The sequence below is a fragment of the Gekko japonicus genome, unplaced genomic scaffold (genome assembly GCF_001447785.1).
Source record: "Gekko japonicus isolate JY-2015 unplaced genomic scaffold, Gekko_japonicus_V1.1 scaffold2918, whole genome shotgun sequence".
NCBI classification, from domain to species: domain Eukaryota; kingdom Metazoa; phylum Chordata; class Lepidosauria; order Squamata; family Gekkonidae; genus Gekko; species Gekko japonicus.
In genome coordinates, this window is record NW_015161497.1 from 46,171 (window position 1) to 62,814 (window position 16,644).

At 49.0% G+C, this 16,644-nt stretch overlaps 1 protein-coding gene across 1 annotated transcript in view; it reads left to right on the forward strand.

Moving 5' to 3' along the window:
* NCAPD3 (non-SMC condensin II complex subunit D3) overlaps positions 1–16,644 on the forward strand; it is a gene marked incomplete at its 5' end in the record, with an annotated part of 82,741 nt that overhangs the window by 44,185 nt on the left and 21,912 nt on the right. Inside the window, 5 exons of the mRNA XM_015429196.1 lie at positions 1,175–1,348; positions 1,795–1,909; positions 2,786–2,905; positions 5,460–5,698; positions 6,686–6,765. Coding sequence (XP_015284682.1) covers positions 1,175–1,348; positions 1,795–1,909; positions 2,786–2,905; positions 5,460–5,698; positions 6,686–6,765 — 728 coding nt within the window. The remainder of the gene's footprint in view (positions 1–1,174; positions 1,349–1,794; positions 1,910–2,785; positions 2,906–5,459; positions 5,699–6,685; positions 6,766–16,644) is intronic.

The window sequence follows — 16,644 nt, forward strand, 5'->3', positions numbered from 1 at the left end:
TCTCTGGGAATTTCCCATGCTGGAGTTGGTCACTTTACCACCCACAGTGCAGACCAAACTTTGCAGGGAGGGAGGCATGCCTATGCAGGCAAAGATGCCATCAAGTTTTGGGAGATTCGTCAGATGTCAGCGATTTTTGGGAGGTTCCCCCCCCCCCCCGAAAAAAAACATTTTTTTAACAAACTGAGATTTGTCTACTGGGTCTTAGGTTGCCAACTCTGAATCGGAAGATTCCTGGAGATTTTGGGGTGGAGCCTGAGAGGGCAGGGTTTAAGGAAGGGAGGGACTGCAGCGGGGAAATAGCGCCATAGAGTCCACCCTCCAAAACAGCCATTTTCTCCAAGGGGACTGATCTCTGTTGCTGGGAGATCAGTTGTAATCCCAGGAGATCTCCAGCCACCACCTGGAGACTGGCAACCCTAGCTGGGTCCCTGGATTTTTAGATAAAGTCATCTATTGAATCCTAGATCTGTGCTCCCAAATAAGCCCATATCACCCTCTTTGGTGCAGCCAGTTTAGTGTAGTGGTTAAGAGAAGCGGACTCTAATCTGGGAGAACGGGGTTTGATTCCCCACTCCTCCACCACATGCAGCTGCTGGGTGACCTGGGGTCAGTCACAAGTTCCCTCAGAGCTGTTCTCTCAAGGGCAGTCTTTGAAAGAGCTCTCTCAGGGTGGCTGTTGTGGAGAGGGGAAGGGAAAGGAGATTGCAAGCCATTCTGAGACTCCGAGTGAAGGTCAGGGTAGAAATCCAATCTCTTCTCATCTCTCTTCTTCTTGTGGAAGAGGTTTCTCGTTAAAGGAGAAAACCTCTCTTCTCAAGCACATTATCTGGGGTTTCCACCTTGTCAATAAGGTGCTCCAAGACAGCTTTCCTTTTCCCGTTTGGAGACTGGTACCTGGGACGGGAAAGAAGGAAAGGAGTAATGGTTCTGTTCCTCTGCTGTCAGCTCCTTTGGTTTGTTTTCCACGGGGTTGGCAGCAGTCAGAAGGAACTGGCGGGAAACCGGGGGCCCGCCCTCTGGGCATGCATGGTTGGAGTCTCTGGGCATGCTCAGAGGCGGGGCTCCGAATCCTTTCGAGCTTGATAGAAGTTTCCCGAATCGGAGCTGGTGCAGGCGCCTAACCCCATAGATGTGAATGCACAGATGACCCCTCGAAGATTGTCTGTTGCAGGTAGGCGACCTGTTTTTCTGCTTCCTTGGCAAGCATGAAACCCTGTTCTCTCCGTATCGCAAACAGGCGCTGTTGAACGAGATCTGTGGGGGTCTCGTGTCTGTGTGTGAGAGCTGCATCTCCAGTGTTGTCCTAAAAGAGGGAGGGGCAGAGCAGCTACAAGAGGACGCCTTGGTAAGTCAGACCGTGCAGGGTGGGTTTTCCCCCGATTGAATCTTGAGTTCCTACCTTCCTTTAGACCAGCCGGTAGCTTGAAGTTTCCTGAACCGGAGTTGGCGCAGGCGCCTAACCCCATTGCTGTGAATGCACAGATGACCAATGTTCCCTCTAAGCTGTGGAGTCTTGTGAGCAAAAATTCTACTTTGTGAGCGACTGGCATTAAAGCTATGAGTGAGCGATTTGGCTGCTGCATCAATTAGTTTGCTCTGTCCAACCCCCTGCACAATGCAGGGAATTCACAAATACCTTCCCCCCAACACTCTCAGTGACATCTGTTCCATGCCCAGAAGATGACCAAAAAACCTCCAGGAGGATTCCTGGCCAAACTGGCTTGGAGAAAAATTGCTTCCTGTTGTTTTTGCTGATTATTGTTTTGTTTCCCTTTTGACCTCCCCTGGCAGGTGAGGCATCTCTTCACCCTGGGCGAGGCCGCTCAACTGTGCCCAGCTAAAGTGGAGAAGCGGATCTTCTTGCTGATACAGTCCATCTTGGCAAGCCCCGTTGCTGCGGAACAGTGTAAGGCAGGAGTCCCCAACCTTTTTTGAGCCTATGGGCACCGTAGGGATTTTTTTGAAGAGGTGGTGAGTGCCATCCCCAAATGGATGCTGCGGGAGGCAGAGCCAAACCCAGAATGGCTGCTGCAGGGGGCGGGGCCAGACATGATACCCTCCTCCTAGTTTTGCAGTAGAATCGTAGAAAGGGGGAAGGGAAAAAGTGAAAGGGGGGGGGATAAGAAGAAGGAAAGCTCGAAGGGGTTATAAGCCCACACACTGACTAAGGAAAGCCACACACTGACTACTGCAGCCATAGAAAGCCCTCTCATTTAAACAAAGGCCGCTAATAACACACCCTGCTTTACAGTGGCCCACTTTCTGAAGAGGTAAGTGGGTGCCAGGGAAAGTGCCGGCAGGAGCCAAGGTGCCCATGTGCACCATGTTGGGGAACGCTGATGTAAGGACTTCCCTCCACTTGTCCTGCAGTTTGCAAAATGTAATTGGTACCTCCTTTGGAGCTGTGGTGGCTCAAGTGGTTAAGACGCTGAACTGCAGGCTGTGGAAGGTTGGTAGTTCAGCAGTTCGAGACCCGGGGTGCCGCATGACGGAGTAAGCTCCCGTCTCTAGTTCCAGCTCCTGCCAACCTAGCAGTTCGAAAGCAAGAAATTGCAAGTAGATAAATAGGGACCACTTCGGTGGGAAGGTAACAGCGTTCCGTGCGCCTCGGTGTTTAGTCATGCCAGCCACATGACCACGGAAACATCTTCGAACAGCGCTGGCTCTTCGGCTTTGAAACGGAGATGAGCACCGCAACCCTAGAGTCGGACTCGACTGGCTTTCGAGCAAGGGAACCTTTACCTTTTTAAAGCTTATACTGACCTTTGATTGCTGATTCTAGCATCGGGTCCTGCAGGTGACGACGACGATGATGACGATCGCCCAGCAACTCAGCCATTGTCCCAGTTCAGAGGCTCCGTGATGCCTTCCGTGGTCCGAGCACACGCCTTCATTACACTAGGTAGGTGGCGGTATTCTTTGGGCACACAGTCTTCTCTCGATCTCCTCCCTTCCGGGTTGTCACTGATATCAGTGGAACCAGCTGAGATTCTGTGATCCAGTTTGGTGTAGTGGTTAGGAGCGCGGACTCTAATCTGGGAGAACCAGGTTTGATTCCCCATTCCTCCATATGCAGCTGCTGGTGTGACCTTGGGTCAGTCCCAAGTTCTCTCAGTGCTGTTCTCTCAAGAGCAGTTTCTGTCAAGAGCTCTCTCAGCCCCACCTACCTCACAGGGTGTATGTTATGGGGAGGGGGAGGGAAAGGAGATTGTAAGCCGCTCTGAGACTCCTTCAGGTGGTGAAGGGCGGGCTATATAAATCCAATCGCTTCTTCTTTTCCTCTGCAGCCATGAAGAATAGAAACTTGGTTTTAATTTTTGTTAAGTGAGATTTTTCTGAGTTGCTCAGTCACTTAGCAGCTGATATCAGCTTAAATTTTTCCCATGTAGCAGCTGTAATCTTGTGGGCGTGCCATTCTCTCCTTGACGCTAGCCCAGCTCTGTGAACGAATGCACAAGCATTAACACTCACCTGCCCTTTGCCTTTGTTAGCACATCAAAGCACATTTTCAGAAATCTTCTACCGATTTAAAGCTTCCCCACCTGATCACTTACGACGGGTTACCATGCAGCTAGCTGCCTGCCACCTGTTTAGTTTTTTAAGGTTCTGCATTTTACCACCTTCCACCCCACTCGAATAGCCAAGGGGAAGAGGGGGAGGCCGAAAAAGCCCACGTGGATTCTTGATCGCTGCAGCGGCTTGTAAAACCTCTGTGTGGTTGGAGCTGCCACCTGCGGAGTTCTTGGGCGGCCGGCATGCCGCGATTGTTCATAGGGTTCCACCCTTTGATGGTGAAAGGAGGCTGGCAGTCTAAACCCCAGTTTGTCAGTAGAGACCACCCATAGATCTGTGCTCATAGGGACAAATTTGACTGTTGAGTGTGTGTGTGTGTGTGTGTGTGGAGGGGGGGGAGGTATTTGTGAATTTCCTGCCCTGTGCAGGAGACTAGATGACCCTGGAGGAACCTTCCAACCAGTGTTCCCTCTAAGCTGAGTTAGTGTGAGCTAGCTCACAGTTTTTTAGCCTCTGGCTCACACATTTTTGCCTTCGCTCCAGAAGGGTGGCTCCAGAGCAGGCTAATTGATGCAGCTGCCAAATGGCTCGCTCACAACTTTAATGCCAGGAGCTCACAAAGTAGGATTTTTGCTCACAAGACTCCACAGCTTAGAGGGAGCACTGCTTCCAACTCTATGATTCTTTGATTCTATGAGTGGGGGGTTGGGGAAAACAAGCACTCTTCAAAGGCAGCAGTGGGAGGGCCAGATGGTCTGTAGCTTGTGTTAGCCAAGGAAAGGCTTGCAGTGGGGTCTCCCCATGCTCTTGAAACCTCTCTGTCTTGAGATGACGATTCAGTCGTAGGGTCATTTGTCTCTGATACTCTTCTTCTGTCCAGGCTCTGCTTTTGTGTGCTTTGCTATGGCTGTGCACATGCACACACACGCGCATGCACACACGGAGCTGTCTTATATTGAATCGGGCCATTGGTCCATCAGTGGCAGTGATGTCTATAAGTAGCTGACTGGCAGCTGCTCTCCAGGCTCTCAGGCAGACGTCTTTCCTATCACCCTCTGCCTGGTCCTTTTAACCAGAGTAGAGATGTGAAAAAACCGGAAAACTTCGGGGGGGAAACTTCCCCCCGTTTTTTTTCCCTGAAGCCTTTTTTGTTTTTTTCCGAAAAATTGGAAAAATTGAAAAAAGGAAAAAAAATTGATTATGGAATGTTTTATTTTAACATTCCTCAGTGCACAGAAATTAGATCAATCTGATACTATATATATATAGTATCAGATTGATCTAATTTCTGTGCACTGAGGACAAGCAAGTCCTAGGTTACAAACTGAACCCTCCAATGCAAGAACAAGATGCATTTCTTCCTTTAGGAGGTGCGATTGTCAGAAGAAAATAAAAAAGGTTTCAGTTTTGTTTTTGCATGTGGGTGGGTATTCTGTTTGAAATAATTGTTTGGATACACTATATTTTTAATATGCTAGTTGTGATAATTTCATGCCAAGTAAAAATGTCCATAGTCATATTTTATGTTCCTAAAGTAACAGGATGACTTTTCAATCTAGAAAAGACAAAAGAAATGCTAATGTAGCATTTTTTCAATTTTTCCGAAAATTTCCGAGTTTCAAAATTTCCGGAAATTTTACATCTCTAAACCAGAGATGGCCGGGAATTGAACCTGGGACCTGCTGGATGCACAGCAGATGCTCTGCCACTGAGCCGCAGCCCATCACCACTAGAAAAGTATCCGAATCAAGTCTATCTTGTCTGCTCTGTCTGACAATGGCTGCCCTGGCTCTCAGATCAAGGTCTTTCCTCATCCTCGACTACCTGAACTATCAAATGGAGAGGTCGAGGATCGAACCTGGGACCTTCTGTGTGCGGAGCAGATGCTCTTTCTCCGAGCCCCAGTCCCTCCCGCTCAGCCTCCCCCTCCGGTTCTGTGATAGGTAAGCTCTGCCTGCAGCATGAGGACCTGGCAAAGCAGTGCATTGCAGCCCTGGCTCGGGAACTGGAGGTGTCGAAGGACATGGCCATCCGCAACAACGTCGTCATCGTGATCTGCGACCTCTGCATCCGCTACACCACCATGGTGGACAAGTATATCCCTGATGTCTCCGCCTGCCTGAAGGACCCGGAGCCTTTCATCCGGAAGCAGACGCTCATCCTCCTGACCAACCTGCTCCAGGTGAGCACTGCACCTGTCGTGCTTCTTTGGTAGCCACGTTTCCCAATCCACTGCTCTGCTATCTCATGCAGTGTGTCGCTGCACTCAGCTCTGGTAAGCTGGATCGCTGCGAAGCAGTTTTGGATTGCTATAAGAGTATAAAGACTTTTTGCTTTACCACTGGTAAGAGGCCTTCTAATGATCTCATCGCAAAGAAAGCTTTTCAGATATAACGTGGTTGTTAAAAATTGCGATACCCTATTCTTAGTGTCTGAGAATCTTTCATGTCAGTAGAAAGATACTGACATGATTGATGTACACATCTTTAAATAGGCACAGTTGGGATTGCAGTACTACTTATAAAGCACAGCATACGGTTATACGGGAGTGTTAACCTGTTAGAATGATTTCAGTATAGAATGAAACACGTTTTTACGTGGTGTTGCATTGTTTACCCACCATGTTCCCGGTTTGTATTTCATTATACTGAGAAAATAGGCTGGCGGGTGTCTTATTAAGCCTTCTGTCTGGTTTGAGGCAGGACTTCTGCACATGGCTCTGTGTTCTGCCTTCCACAGCCAGCTAATCCGGAATAATTTTTGCAACACAGGAAACGTGGCAGATGACATGATGCAAATTAAAACAGGCATGCAAATGTTCAGTGTCCATAATATACATTTCAGCTGGAGAATGTTTATCCTGCTGTGGTGCAGAATTTGGACTGCCGGGGGACAGAATTCTAATGTAGTACCAAGTGCAGACATGCCCTGAATCTAGGGAAAGTACAAGATACGGAGTAATAATTGCATCATTTAGAGATATAACATTTCTGGCAAACCTGGGTTCATGGGGGAGAAATTCATTTTGGGAGGGGAGTAGAAACTTAGGGGGAAATCGGATGTATGTACAATGATTGATTCTGAACGTACACCACTGCTTTGAGAACCTAACATGCATTAAGTATAGTTAACCCTAATTCTGCTATCCGCTCTCTCTCACTCTTGGTAGGAGGAGTTTGTCAAGTGGAAAGGCTCTTTGTTCTTCAGATTCGTCAGTGTTCTGGTGGACCCAAACCCAGATATTGCCAGGTAAAGGATCATTAGTCCAAAATAGAAATTACTCAGAGCAGAGTTCTTTGTCCATTTTCTGGATATATCTGAATGAAGATGAAGAAGAGGAGGAGGAGGAAATTAGATTTCTCCCCCCCCCCTTCACTCGGAGTCTCAGAGTGGTTTACAATCTCCTTTCCCTTCCCCTCCCCACAACAGACACCCTGTGAGGTAGGTGGGACCGAGAGAGCTCTTTTGAGGCCTGCTATTGAGAGAACAGCTCCGAGAGAACTTGTGACTGACCCAAGGTCACACCAGCAGCTGCATGTAGAGGAGTGGGGAATCAAACCCGGTTCTCCCAGATTAGAGTCCACGTTTCTAACCACTACACCAAACTGGCTCTCATTTATTTATTTATTATTTACATTTCTATCCCGCCCTCCCCGCAGGCTCAGGGCGGCTTACAAGGCATATCGCCAGATAAAACAATACAAAATATTAAAAATACATCACAATTAATAACAATTTTGGTGCTCCTCTAAACCAATTCCAAAGTTAAGATTTCTAAAAACAAGATGGCTGTCCCCTAAAACGTCCCATTCTTACCCAAGATGCCCGCATCCTGATGGCTATACACAGAAATCAAGGGGCTTTGATGGTACAGTGGTGGCGGTGGCTCCTATTCAAAAGCCTGGCGGAAGAGCTCCGTCTTGCAGGCTCTGCGGAACTGCGCTAGGTTCTGCAGAGCCCTGATCTCCTCCGGGAGCTCATTCCACCAGATAGGAGCCGCCACTGAAAATGCCCTATTCCTGGTCGTGACCAGTTTGATGGACCGGGGACCTGGAACATCCAGTAGATTTTGATTCCCCGACCGTAGTGCCCTTGGGGGAACATGCGGGGAAAGGCGGTCCCTCATGAGAGATCAGATCCTCCTCACCAGGAAGATAGGACTTGATTATCCTCATAACCAGCTTTTGTAATGGGAGGGGAATTATTTTGTTCCAGTATTTCCAGTTGCACCAGGGGAGCACATAAATTGGGCTTGGGAGACAACTTTGGCTCTTTTTCACAAGCCAGGTTTCTAGGCCTCAGTGTCTTAAAAGTCTTTGAGAGAGTGCAAGCAATGCCTGGTGAAAATTCAAAACTACTGGAACAAAGTTTGAGTCTAGCAGCACCTTTAAGACCAACAACGTTTTAGTCTGGGTATTAAGCTATTGTGCACACGCACACTTCTTCAGATGTGTTTCTTAAAGGTACCACTGAACTCAGTTTGTTCTGCCGCTTTAGACCAACACGGCTGCCCACCTGCATCTATTCAAAATTACTGTTTGCTTAGTGTAGAGCTCTGATTTCAAAGGCTTTGAGTACATCCAGTCTTAGGACCTGCGATCACCCCAATGCAAGATCCTCCTGCAAACCCATTTCCTCCCATCTAAATGCTTTTTGGAGTGGCTCATGTGGGAAATGCAACATAGGAGTTTAAAATCTGGGGAGGCAGTGGGAGCTGATGAGAATTCCTGCTATCCCTGTAAAGTCCATGAAGATTTTTCAAGCTGAAACTTTCCCCACCTGCCTCTCGCCTTGGAACACTTCCCGTGGGATTGGCTTTGAAACAGGGTGCGACGTGGGAACCGCCTCCTGAGAGGGAAGCCTAAAATGACTGCCATCATCACTGGCGCTTTGCTCCTCTCACAGAGCCCGAAAGTTGGACTTGTCTTATTTTTTCCCCCAGTAGGTGGCATTGTTACAACACCCTTTTTTGGGCCGCCTTTGCTCCACAGAATGATTGCTAGGAAATTGTGTGTGTGGTGTATATTTTAAAAAAGCAACACCCTGCAGTTTTCCGCTTCATTTATTTATGTCACTCCTCCAAGAAACTCAGGGCAGAGTGTGTGTGTGTGTGTGTGTGTGGTGTATGTGTGTGTTAAGTGGTGTCAAGTTGCTTCCGACTTATGATAACCCTTTGAATTAACATTCTCCAAAAGCATCGTCTCGTTAGCCGCCTTGCTTGGGTCTTGCAAACTGCGCCTCCTTGACGAAGTCCGTCCATCTCCTGCTGGGTCTTCTTCTTTCCCTGCTGCCTTCGACTTTCCCTAGCACGATTGTCTTTTTCCAGTGACTCTTGTCTTTTCATAAAGTGGCCAGGGGTACAGTAGCCTCAGTTTAGTGATTTTAGCTTCAAGAGAGAGTTCAGTCCTTGGGAGATCTCAGTGCGGGTGTCGTGTTGGTGTGGCATAGCGGTCAGCGTGTGGAATTAGAAGCAAGGAAGCCGGGGTTCAGATCTCCACTCTGCCACAAGACCCACCGAGTGACCCTGGACTCTGGTCTCTGAGCTTCATGGAGGAGGAGGAGGAGATTGGATTTATACCCCGCCCTTCACTACCCAAAGATGTCTCAGAGCGGCTTACAATCTCCTTTCCCTTCCCCTCCCCACAACAGGCACCCTGTGAGGTAAGTGGGGCTGAGAGAGAAACGGCTCTTTTTTCAAGAACGGCTCTTATCAGAGCTACGGCTTGCCCAAGGTCATCCAGCCAGGTGCAAGTGGAGGAGTGGGGAATCAAACCCGGTTCTCCCAGTTTAGAGTCCGCGCACTTAACCACTACACCAAACTGGCTCTCGTACCACACAAGGCAGCTATGAGGCCAAAACGAGAGGGGGAGACCCACATGCAAGGCTCCCTCTAAGCTGTGGAGTCCTGCGAGCAAAAAGTCTACTTTGTGGGCTTCTTGCATTAAAGTGGTGAGCAGGTGATTTGGCCACTGCATAAATTAGTTTGCTCTGGAGCCTTCCTTCCTGAGCTAAGAGGAAAATGTGTGAGCCGGAGGCTAGAAAACTGTGAGCTAGCTCACACTAACTCAGCGTAGAGGGAGCACCGGGGGAGACCCACATGTGCCGAGCACCGTGAGGAAGGAGGAGACTGAAAGCATAGATAATAAGGATTCCATGTGGTACTCCTAACAATCCCGTGGAGTAGTTTTGGACGAGAGGTAAGGGATTGCCAGAGGGCACAGGATGGACCTTGTGGCTTTGAATCTGTATCACCTCTGTCCTGCGCCCTGCTCGCCATACTGCAGTGGCCAACACCACAGGGATTAGTTCGGTTCGAGTCCAGCGGCACCTTAGAGACCCAACAAGAGTTTCAGGGTATACGATTGGAGAGAGTCAAAGTGCTCCCTTTGTCAGACATGAGCAGAGTAGAAATGGAGGTCTCGGGGTCCTTTTATCCTAGCCCGAAGGTGGGAGGGGCGTTGTAGAGGATGTAAAGGGGCAGTGCAACCAGATGGATTAGTAGGAGAGCCACTTTGGTGTCGTGGTTAAGTGCGCAGACTCTAATCTGGGAGAACCGGGTTTGATGCCCCACTCCTCCACTTGCACCTGGCTGGATAACCTTGGGCAAGTCGTAGTTCTGATAAGAGCTGTTCTTGAAAAGGAGCAGTTTGTGTCAGAGCTCTCTCAGCCCCACCCACCTCACAGGGTGTCTGTTCTGGGGAGGGGAAGGGAAAGGAGTTTGTAAGCCGCTCTGAGACTCCAAGTGAAGGGCGGGATATAAATCCAATCTCTTCTCTTCTTCTTCTAGTATCCGATAGGGCAGCAAGCTCTGAGGTTGCACCAAATGCTTTCTTTGAGATGTGTCCCTCCCTGAAGGACCATGTGGCACTCCTTTGGAAAACAATAAAAAGCGCCATCTGAGACGCGTTTGGATGCCGTGTATCCATCAGTACCAAAATGATGAGCCCAACCCGTTCAGGTGCTTGCAGCAAGATCACATGAACCAATTGTAAAGATCCCGAAACGTGAATGCCGGTATTCCAGGAGCCTGCCAGATGTGCTTGCAGCTGTCACAGGAGATGCCAGCAGCGTGAGCTGCAGTGCCCAGCACATCTGTAAGGGCGCCTGTGAATCCACACGGCCTACTACATATTCACATGGCCTTCCCCTTTGGAGTCGACCCCACTCTTCCATCACCTCCTTCCTGCTTTCTTGCAGCTTGTCTTCATTTGGGTAACACCTGCAAGATTTGTTTGGGGAAAAGGTCAACCCCTCCCCGTTCCTCTCTCTGGCTGCACTGAAGGCATGTTCTGTGGATGGGAAGGGCCTGGCGTGCTTTTTAATTTTGGACCTGTCAGTTTAGCATCTTAGTGCCATGGTGCAGCCAGGTAACACACAGGGGCAGCGATCGTAGGGCTCATTCACTGAGCTTTTAGAAGAAGAGTGGTCAACTTTAATTGCTCTGTGAATCAGCGGCAGCTTTAATTGACTCAAGCAGCTGGGCTGTTAAGCGTGCCCATGTTTATTTCTGGAAGCTCTTTTACTTCTGTTAAGTAAGAAGAAATAGAAATAATGAATGGTTTGCCCAACCTTAACGTTATCAGTGAAAATACCTTTAAATATCTCGTAGATGATCTTGTCTGCAGACACAGGGCACGTACTGGAAGGAGGCAAATGCCAGTTGCCTTGCGTGATCTGTCTGCTCTGACGTTCTGTCTGGACGCAGGCAGTCGGCTGTCCACGGCCTGTCTCCGGCATCTAGCACTCCCAAGATATATTGCCTTTGGGCACGAGAGTTCCGTTTAATTAGCGTGCCTAATAGCCGTCTGTCTAGTATTTTGTTCAGCCCACCTAAACTAATCTGCCACTCTACTTTTTGGGTGACACTTATTTTGTTCCTTTTATCTGCCTGGACCTGGACAGCTCAGGCTAGCCCGATCTCATCAGGTCTCAGATGATAAGCAGGGTCAGCCCTGGTTAGTACTCGGATGGGAGACCACCAAGGAAATCCAGGATCACTACACAGAGGCAGGCGATGGCAAGCGAAAAGCCAGTGCAGTGTGGTGGTGAAGAGTGTCAGACTAGTGTTTTGGAGACCCAGGTTCACTCGTGCCATGGAAAGTTGCTGGGTGACCTTCGGCCTGTCACTTACTGTCCGCCTAACCTACCTCACAGGGTCGTTGTGAGGTTAAAATGGAGGAGAGGAGAATGTTGTAAGCCACCTTGGATCTCCTCGGCCTCTTTGCCCTACTGTGGGCTGTCCAGTAGAACTGGTTGGCCACTGTGTGAGACAGGATGCTGGACTCGATGGACCACTGGTCTGATCCAGCAGGGCTCTTTTCTTTAAAAGGGGGTTAGATATTTTCATGGTCTATCAATGGCTACTAGCCATGGTGGCTGAGGGGAACCTCCACATTCAGAGGCACGAAGCCTCTGAGCCCCAGAGCCAGGAGGCAACATCATGGGAAGGCCTCGGCTTCTATGCCCTGTTGTTGGCCGTCCAGAGGAACTGGTTGACCACTGGTCTGATCCAGCAGGGCTCTTCTGATGTTCTCAAGGCCAGGGCATCCAAAGGGTCGACTCCTCCCATCGTCTCCAGCCTGCCACTTAAGATCTGCCTCCTAAGTCCTGCTCTCTCTCTCTCTCTCTGCCCCTGCCTTCAGAGGTGGGGCTGATGGCAACTAGAGACAGGGCCTTTTCTGTGGTGGCACAATGCCCCTCCCTCTTGAGGCTCACATGGTGCCTACTTTACCCTTGACCTGGGTAGCCCAGGCGAGCTCAGCATCATAAGATCTCAGAAGCCAAGCAGGGTTGGCCCTGATCCGTATTTGGAAGGAGGATCACTAAGGAATACCAGGGTCACTACGCACAGGCAGGCAATGGCAAACCCCCCCCCCGAACATCTCTTGCCTTGAAAGCTCCACCAGGGGTCGCCATAAGTCAGCTGTGACTTGACAGCCAAAAAAAAAAAAGTATGCCAGCCCAAAACACATTTTTTTAAATCCAGGCTTTTAATTAATTAGGATTTCCCACTTTCCTACCTTTTTTTAATGGTGTACTTCTGGTCTGTCATCTGCTTTGTGGACAGTAGTTATGCTTTTCGTGTCTATTGGCTCATTTTAAATTGCTATATTAATTTTAACTGTAAGGAGCCCAGAACAGAACTCTGGAGAGGCGGAATAGAAATTTTCGAAAGAAAGAGGAGGAGGAGGAGGTCATCCAGCAGGTGCAAGTGGAGGAGTGGGGAATCAAACCCGGTTCTCCCAAATTCAAGTCCACACACTTAACCACTACACCAAGCTGTCTCTCACACCCTGCCCAGATCTCAGCAGCCAGGCAGGCTGAGATGGGTGGAAGTGGTCCTTTAAGTATCCTGAACCCGAGCTCTTTAGGACTTTGAAGGGTAACACCAGCACCTTCAGTCGAGTCTTTTTAGCGCCAGGCTTCTCATTCAACATGGCTCTTTTCCCCGCCTCCGGTGATCCACCCCCAGCATAGCAGCCTGCTCTGTTTTTTGTCAGGATATAGCAATGAGTGCTTTCTCCCCCGGCACCAATCGGCATCAAGTCTGAAAGCTGCCCCTGCTGTAACGAGGGTCTCCTCGATAAATGCCTACATGTAGGGGGCCACCGCAATTTTTTATTAACGGTGCACCTAAGCACCACGGGTTCCCGGCGCAGACGCGGGCTGAGCCGACCCGCACTCCTTAATGCAATCTCGTTAGCACGAGTGACTGCTGGTTAATTATCGCAAACACTGTAATTACTGTCAGTGTTTACTGTTCAATTGTTTTATTTCTCTCTTTAATTATGTTGAATTATAATTAGAAGCAAAATTGCAGGATGGGCCCTGAAAGGAGTCCCGGATAAGGAACTGGCATGGAAAGACGTTCGCGTGTTGCTTCAGCGCCGTGGCTGTTAAGTGAGGCTTGAACTGCAGAAGGGGCTCTAATACCGAGGCAGCTCTTGTCCCTCTCCATGTTAATTTCCATGTGCAGAGCACTCTGCCGGTCAGTCTCACCGTTGCAGAACCCGAGTGCGGCAAGCTGCCGGCGCGAAAGCGGGCCCGTTTGTCGGTTTGCCATCTCGTTCTCTGAATGTCTGGAAAGGCTAAGTGTCAGTGGTGTTGTATAGGATTCTGCCCCTCAAGCCTGTCCAGGAATGAGAGGGGAATCCTATACTTTTACAATACAATAAACAACAACCCACAGAGGTAGGCTACCCTCTCTGGATTTCAGAACAATTTGCCACCAGAACCTCTTTTAACTAGAGTCCCCTTCCAGCCTAAGAGCAAGGTTCAGACTCTTAGCTGGCATCTGGGTTTTACACATTAGCACCTCTACCTAGAGATGGACGCCTAATTCTTACAAAGGTAGCTTATAGGGTGAGCAGAAGGCACAGGAGTTTAGCCTTGGAACTCAGTTACACATCAGAGACCATTTAATGTTTATTCAGTCAGAGCTTAGCAAAATAGACTATAAGTTTACAAAATAAGAAAGCCTAAGGCGATTTGCCTTAACTAAACATTACTGATTCATAGTTACCCCATTCAGGAGCATCCCCAGTCCAAGAGTAGCACCAAGTTATACAGTCCAAGTAGACACCAAGGGATTTTGAATAGGAGAAATCCCATCTTTGCACTCCATGTGCTTTAAGTCACAAAGCAAGTCTTTGTTCTCCGACAGACAGCATGGCAGGACAGCATTTCAAGTGTCATAAAACAAGCAGAGAGCTCACGAGCAGGAACAGAGAGCAAGAACACAAGAGCAGAGAGAGAACAGAGCTCTCTCCCATTGGGAATGACCAGTTATAGGCCCATTCCATTCACAAATTAGCTCTGGCCAGGAGCCAATTGCGAGTGGACATAGGTGTGTCCAATCAGGGCTCTTTTTGTAGCAGGTACTCCTTTGCATATTAGGCCACACACCCCTAATGTAGTCAATCCTCCAAGAGCTTACAGTAGCTCCTGTAAGAAGAACTCTGTAAGCTCTTGGAGGATTGGCTACATTAGGGGTGTGTGGCCTAATATGCAAAGGAGTTCCTGCTACAAAAAGAGTCATGCTTGCGTGTGGAGATAGGCTGGAAGTCTGGAGACTCCCTCTGCAGTCAGGTGACCCCAAACTCCAGTCTTCCCATCAGCTACATGACTTTTTGCATGCTGGCCTAGCTTCCAGCATGGAAGTGTGAAGAATGTGGGTTTATGGCATGCATTTGAGGTCATGGGGGCCCACCATTTGGCTTGTAGCAGGAAATGAGGCACAGCCTGTTATCAGAAAGATATCACAGGAGAAGGCAGGGGCTTTTAGAAATCAATATTTCTATACAGGTGTGAAGTACACTGACCATGCCACTCTTACACTGAAAGTGCTGGATTATAACTGAGGCTGGTTCTGCACCCATCTGTTTCCTCGCCGTTTTTCCGCAGCCATACACACACACACAAGTACCAGCCAGAAAAGAAAAAGCAGAGCAAAGCCCCAGGATCTCTTCCAGTTCCTCAGTGGCCACCAGTTTTTTTTTTAACCCAACCACCCTTTCCCTGTTTTTCTCTCTCTTTTATAACAAATCATTTTTAAAGTCACTTGTCAGCTTTGCTTAGTACAATTTACAGCTCGGACAGATCAGGATGGGTGGCCGTGTTAGTCCGTAGCAGTAGAAAAGAGCCAGAGTCCAGTGGCACCTTAAAGACTAAACACATCTGTGGCAGGGGATGAGCTTTCGTGAGTCACGGCTCACTTCTGCAGATCCCCTTCAGAGAGTTGCCACCAATGTTGTTAGTCTTTCAGGTGCTGTTGGATTCTAGCTCTGGGATATTTCTCTTCCTCACATGCTAGATCTCACAGGCATTACAAAGTTCATTATAAGGGATTTTCCAGGGTTTCTACCCAGTTAGTTCGTTATAGGTCTAGTCCTGTGCTAGAAGGATACCTTCTCAGTGGAAGGTCAGTCTAGATGTTCTCAGGAGATCCCTGAGTGTTGGCAGCCAGTTGCCACATTGCTTTCCAGGGGCCCCTGGGTCTAAGGGAGTTTCCCAGCAAGGAAATACACCTTCTCCCCGCCCCTTTCCTCAGCCATGATGATGGAGATCAGTTTGCCGCTTGTCACCTTTTGATGTGCTGTCAGTTTGTGGGAGGATGAGGCGGGCAAGCTAATAACGCCCTTGTCCCTTTGCTGAGTAACCGTGCAGCGCTGGCTCGTAGCTGGGTCCAGACCCGTCGTAATGTCTTACTTTAATTACTTAAATACAGGTCGATTATTCTTTTGTAATTTAATTCCTTCAGCATACTTTGTCCATTTTTGTTTGAATACATTAGCGCTCCCTGTAATAGATTCAATTTTGTTAGCTCTATAAACTGTTAGCTTGGGGGGGGGGTGAACATAACATAACATAAGAACATAAGAGACGCCAATGTTGGATCAGGCCAAAGGCCCATCCAGCCCAACACTCTGTGTCACACAGTGGCCAGAAATACCAGTGCAATCAGGAGGTCCAGCAGTGGGGCCAGGACATTAGAAGCCCTCCCACTGTTGACCCCCCCAAGCACCAAGAAGACAGAGCATCCCTTGCCCCAGAGTCCCTATCTATACCTTGTGGCTAATAGCTTTATTTAATTTTTGCATATAGAATGTCGTCCTGGCTAAAAGGCTACCGGCTGTCTCAACATGCAGCGGGGGAAAGGGCCATCAAGTCACACCCTGTGCCAGGCAAGAGGCGTTCAGAGGTGGTTTTTGGCATTGCCTGCCTCTGCATAGAAACCCTGGACTTCCTTGGGGGTCTCCCATCCAAGTACTCACCAGGGCTGCTTAGCTTCTGAGGTCAGGAAGCCATTTTTCTCCAGGCCAGTTTGGCCAGGGATCCTGGAGGTTTTTTGTCGTCATCTGGGTGTAGAACAGTGGTCACTGCAGGCGTGGAGGGGGAGGTATTTGTGTATTTCCTGCATTGTGCCGGGGGTTGGACTAGATGACCCCAGAGGTCCCTTCCAACTCTATGATTCTATGATTGTATCTGATGAGATTAGGCTAGCCTGGGCCACCCAGGTCAAGGAAAGAGATAAGCAGAGGTGGTTTGCCCTTGCCTGCCTCTGCGTAGCAACCCTGAACTCTCTTGGAGGTCTCCCATCCAAGTACTAACCGGGGCCGACCCTGCTGA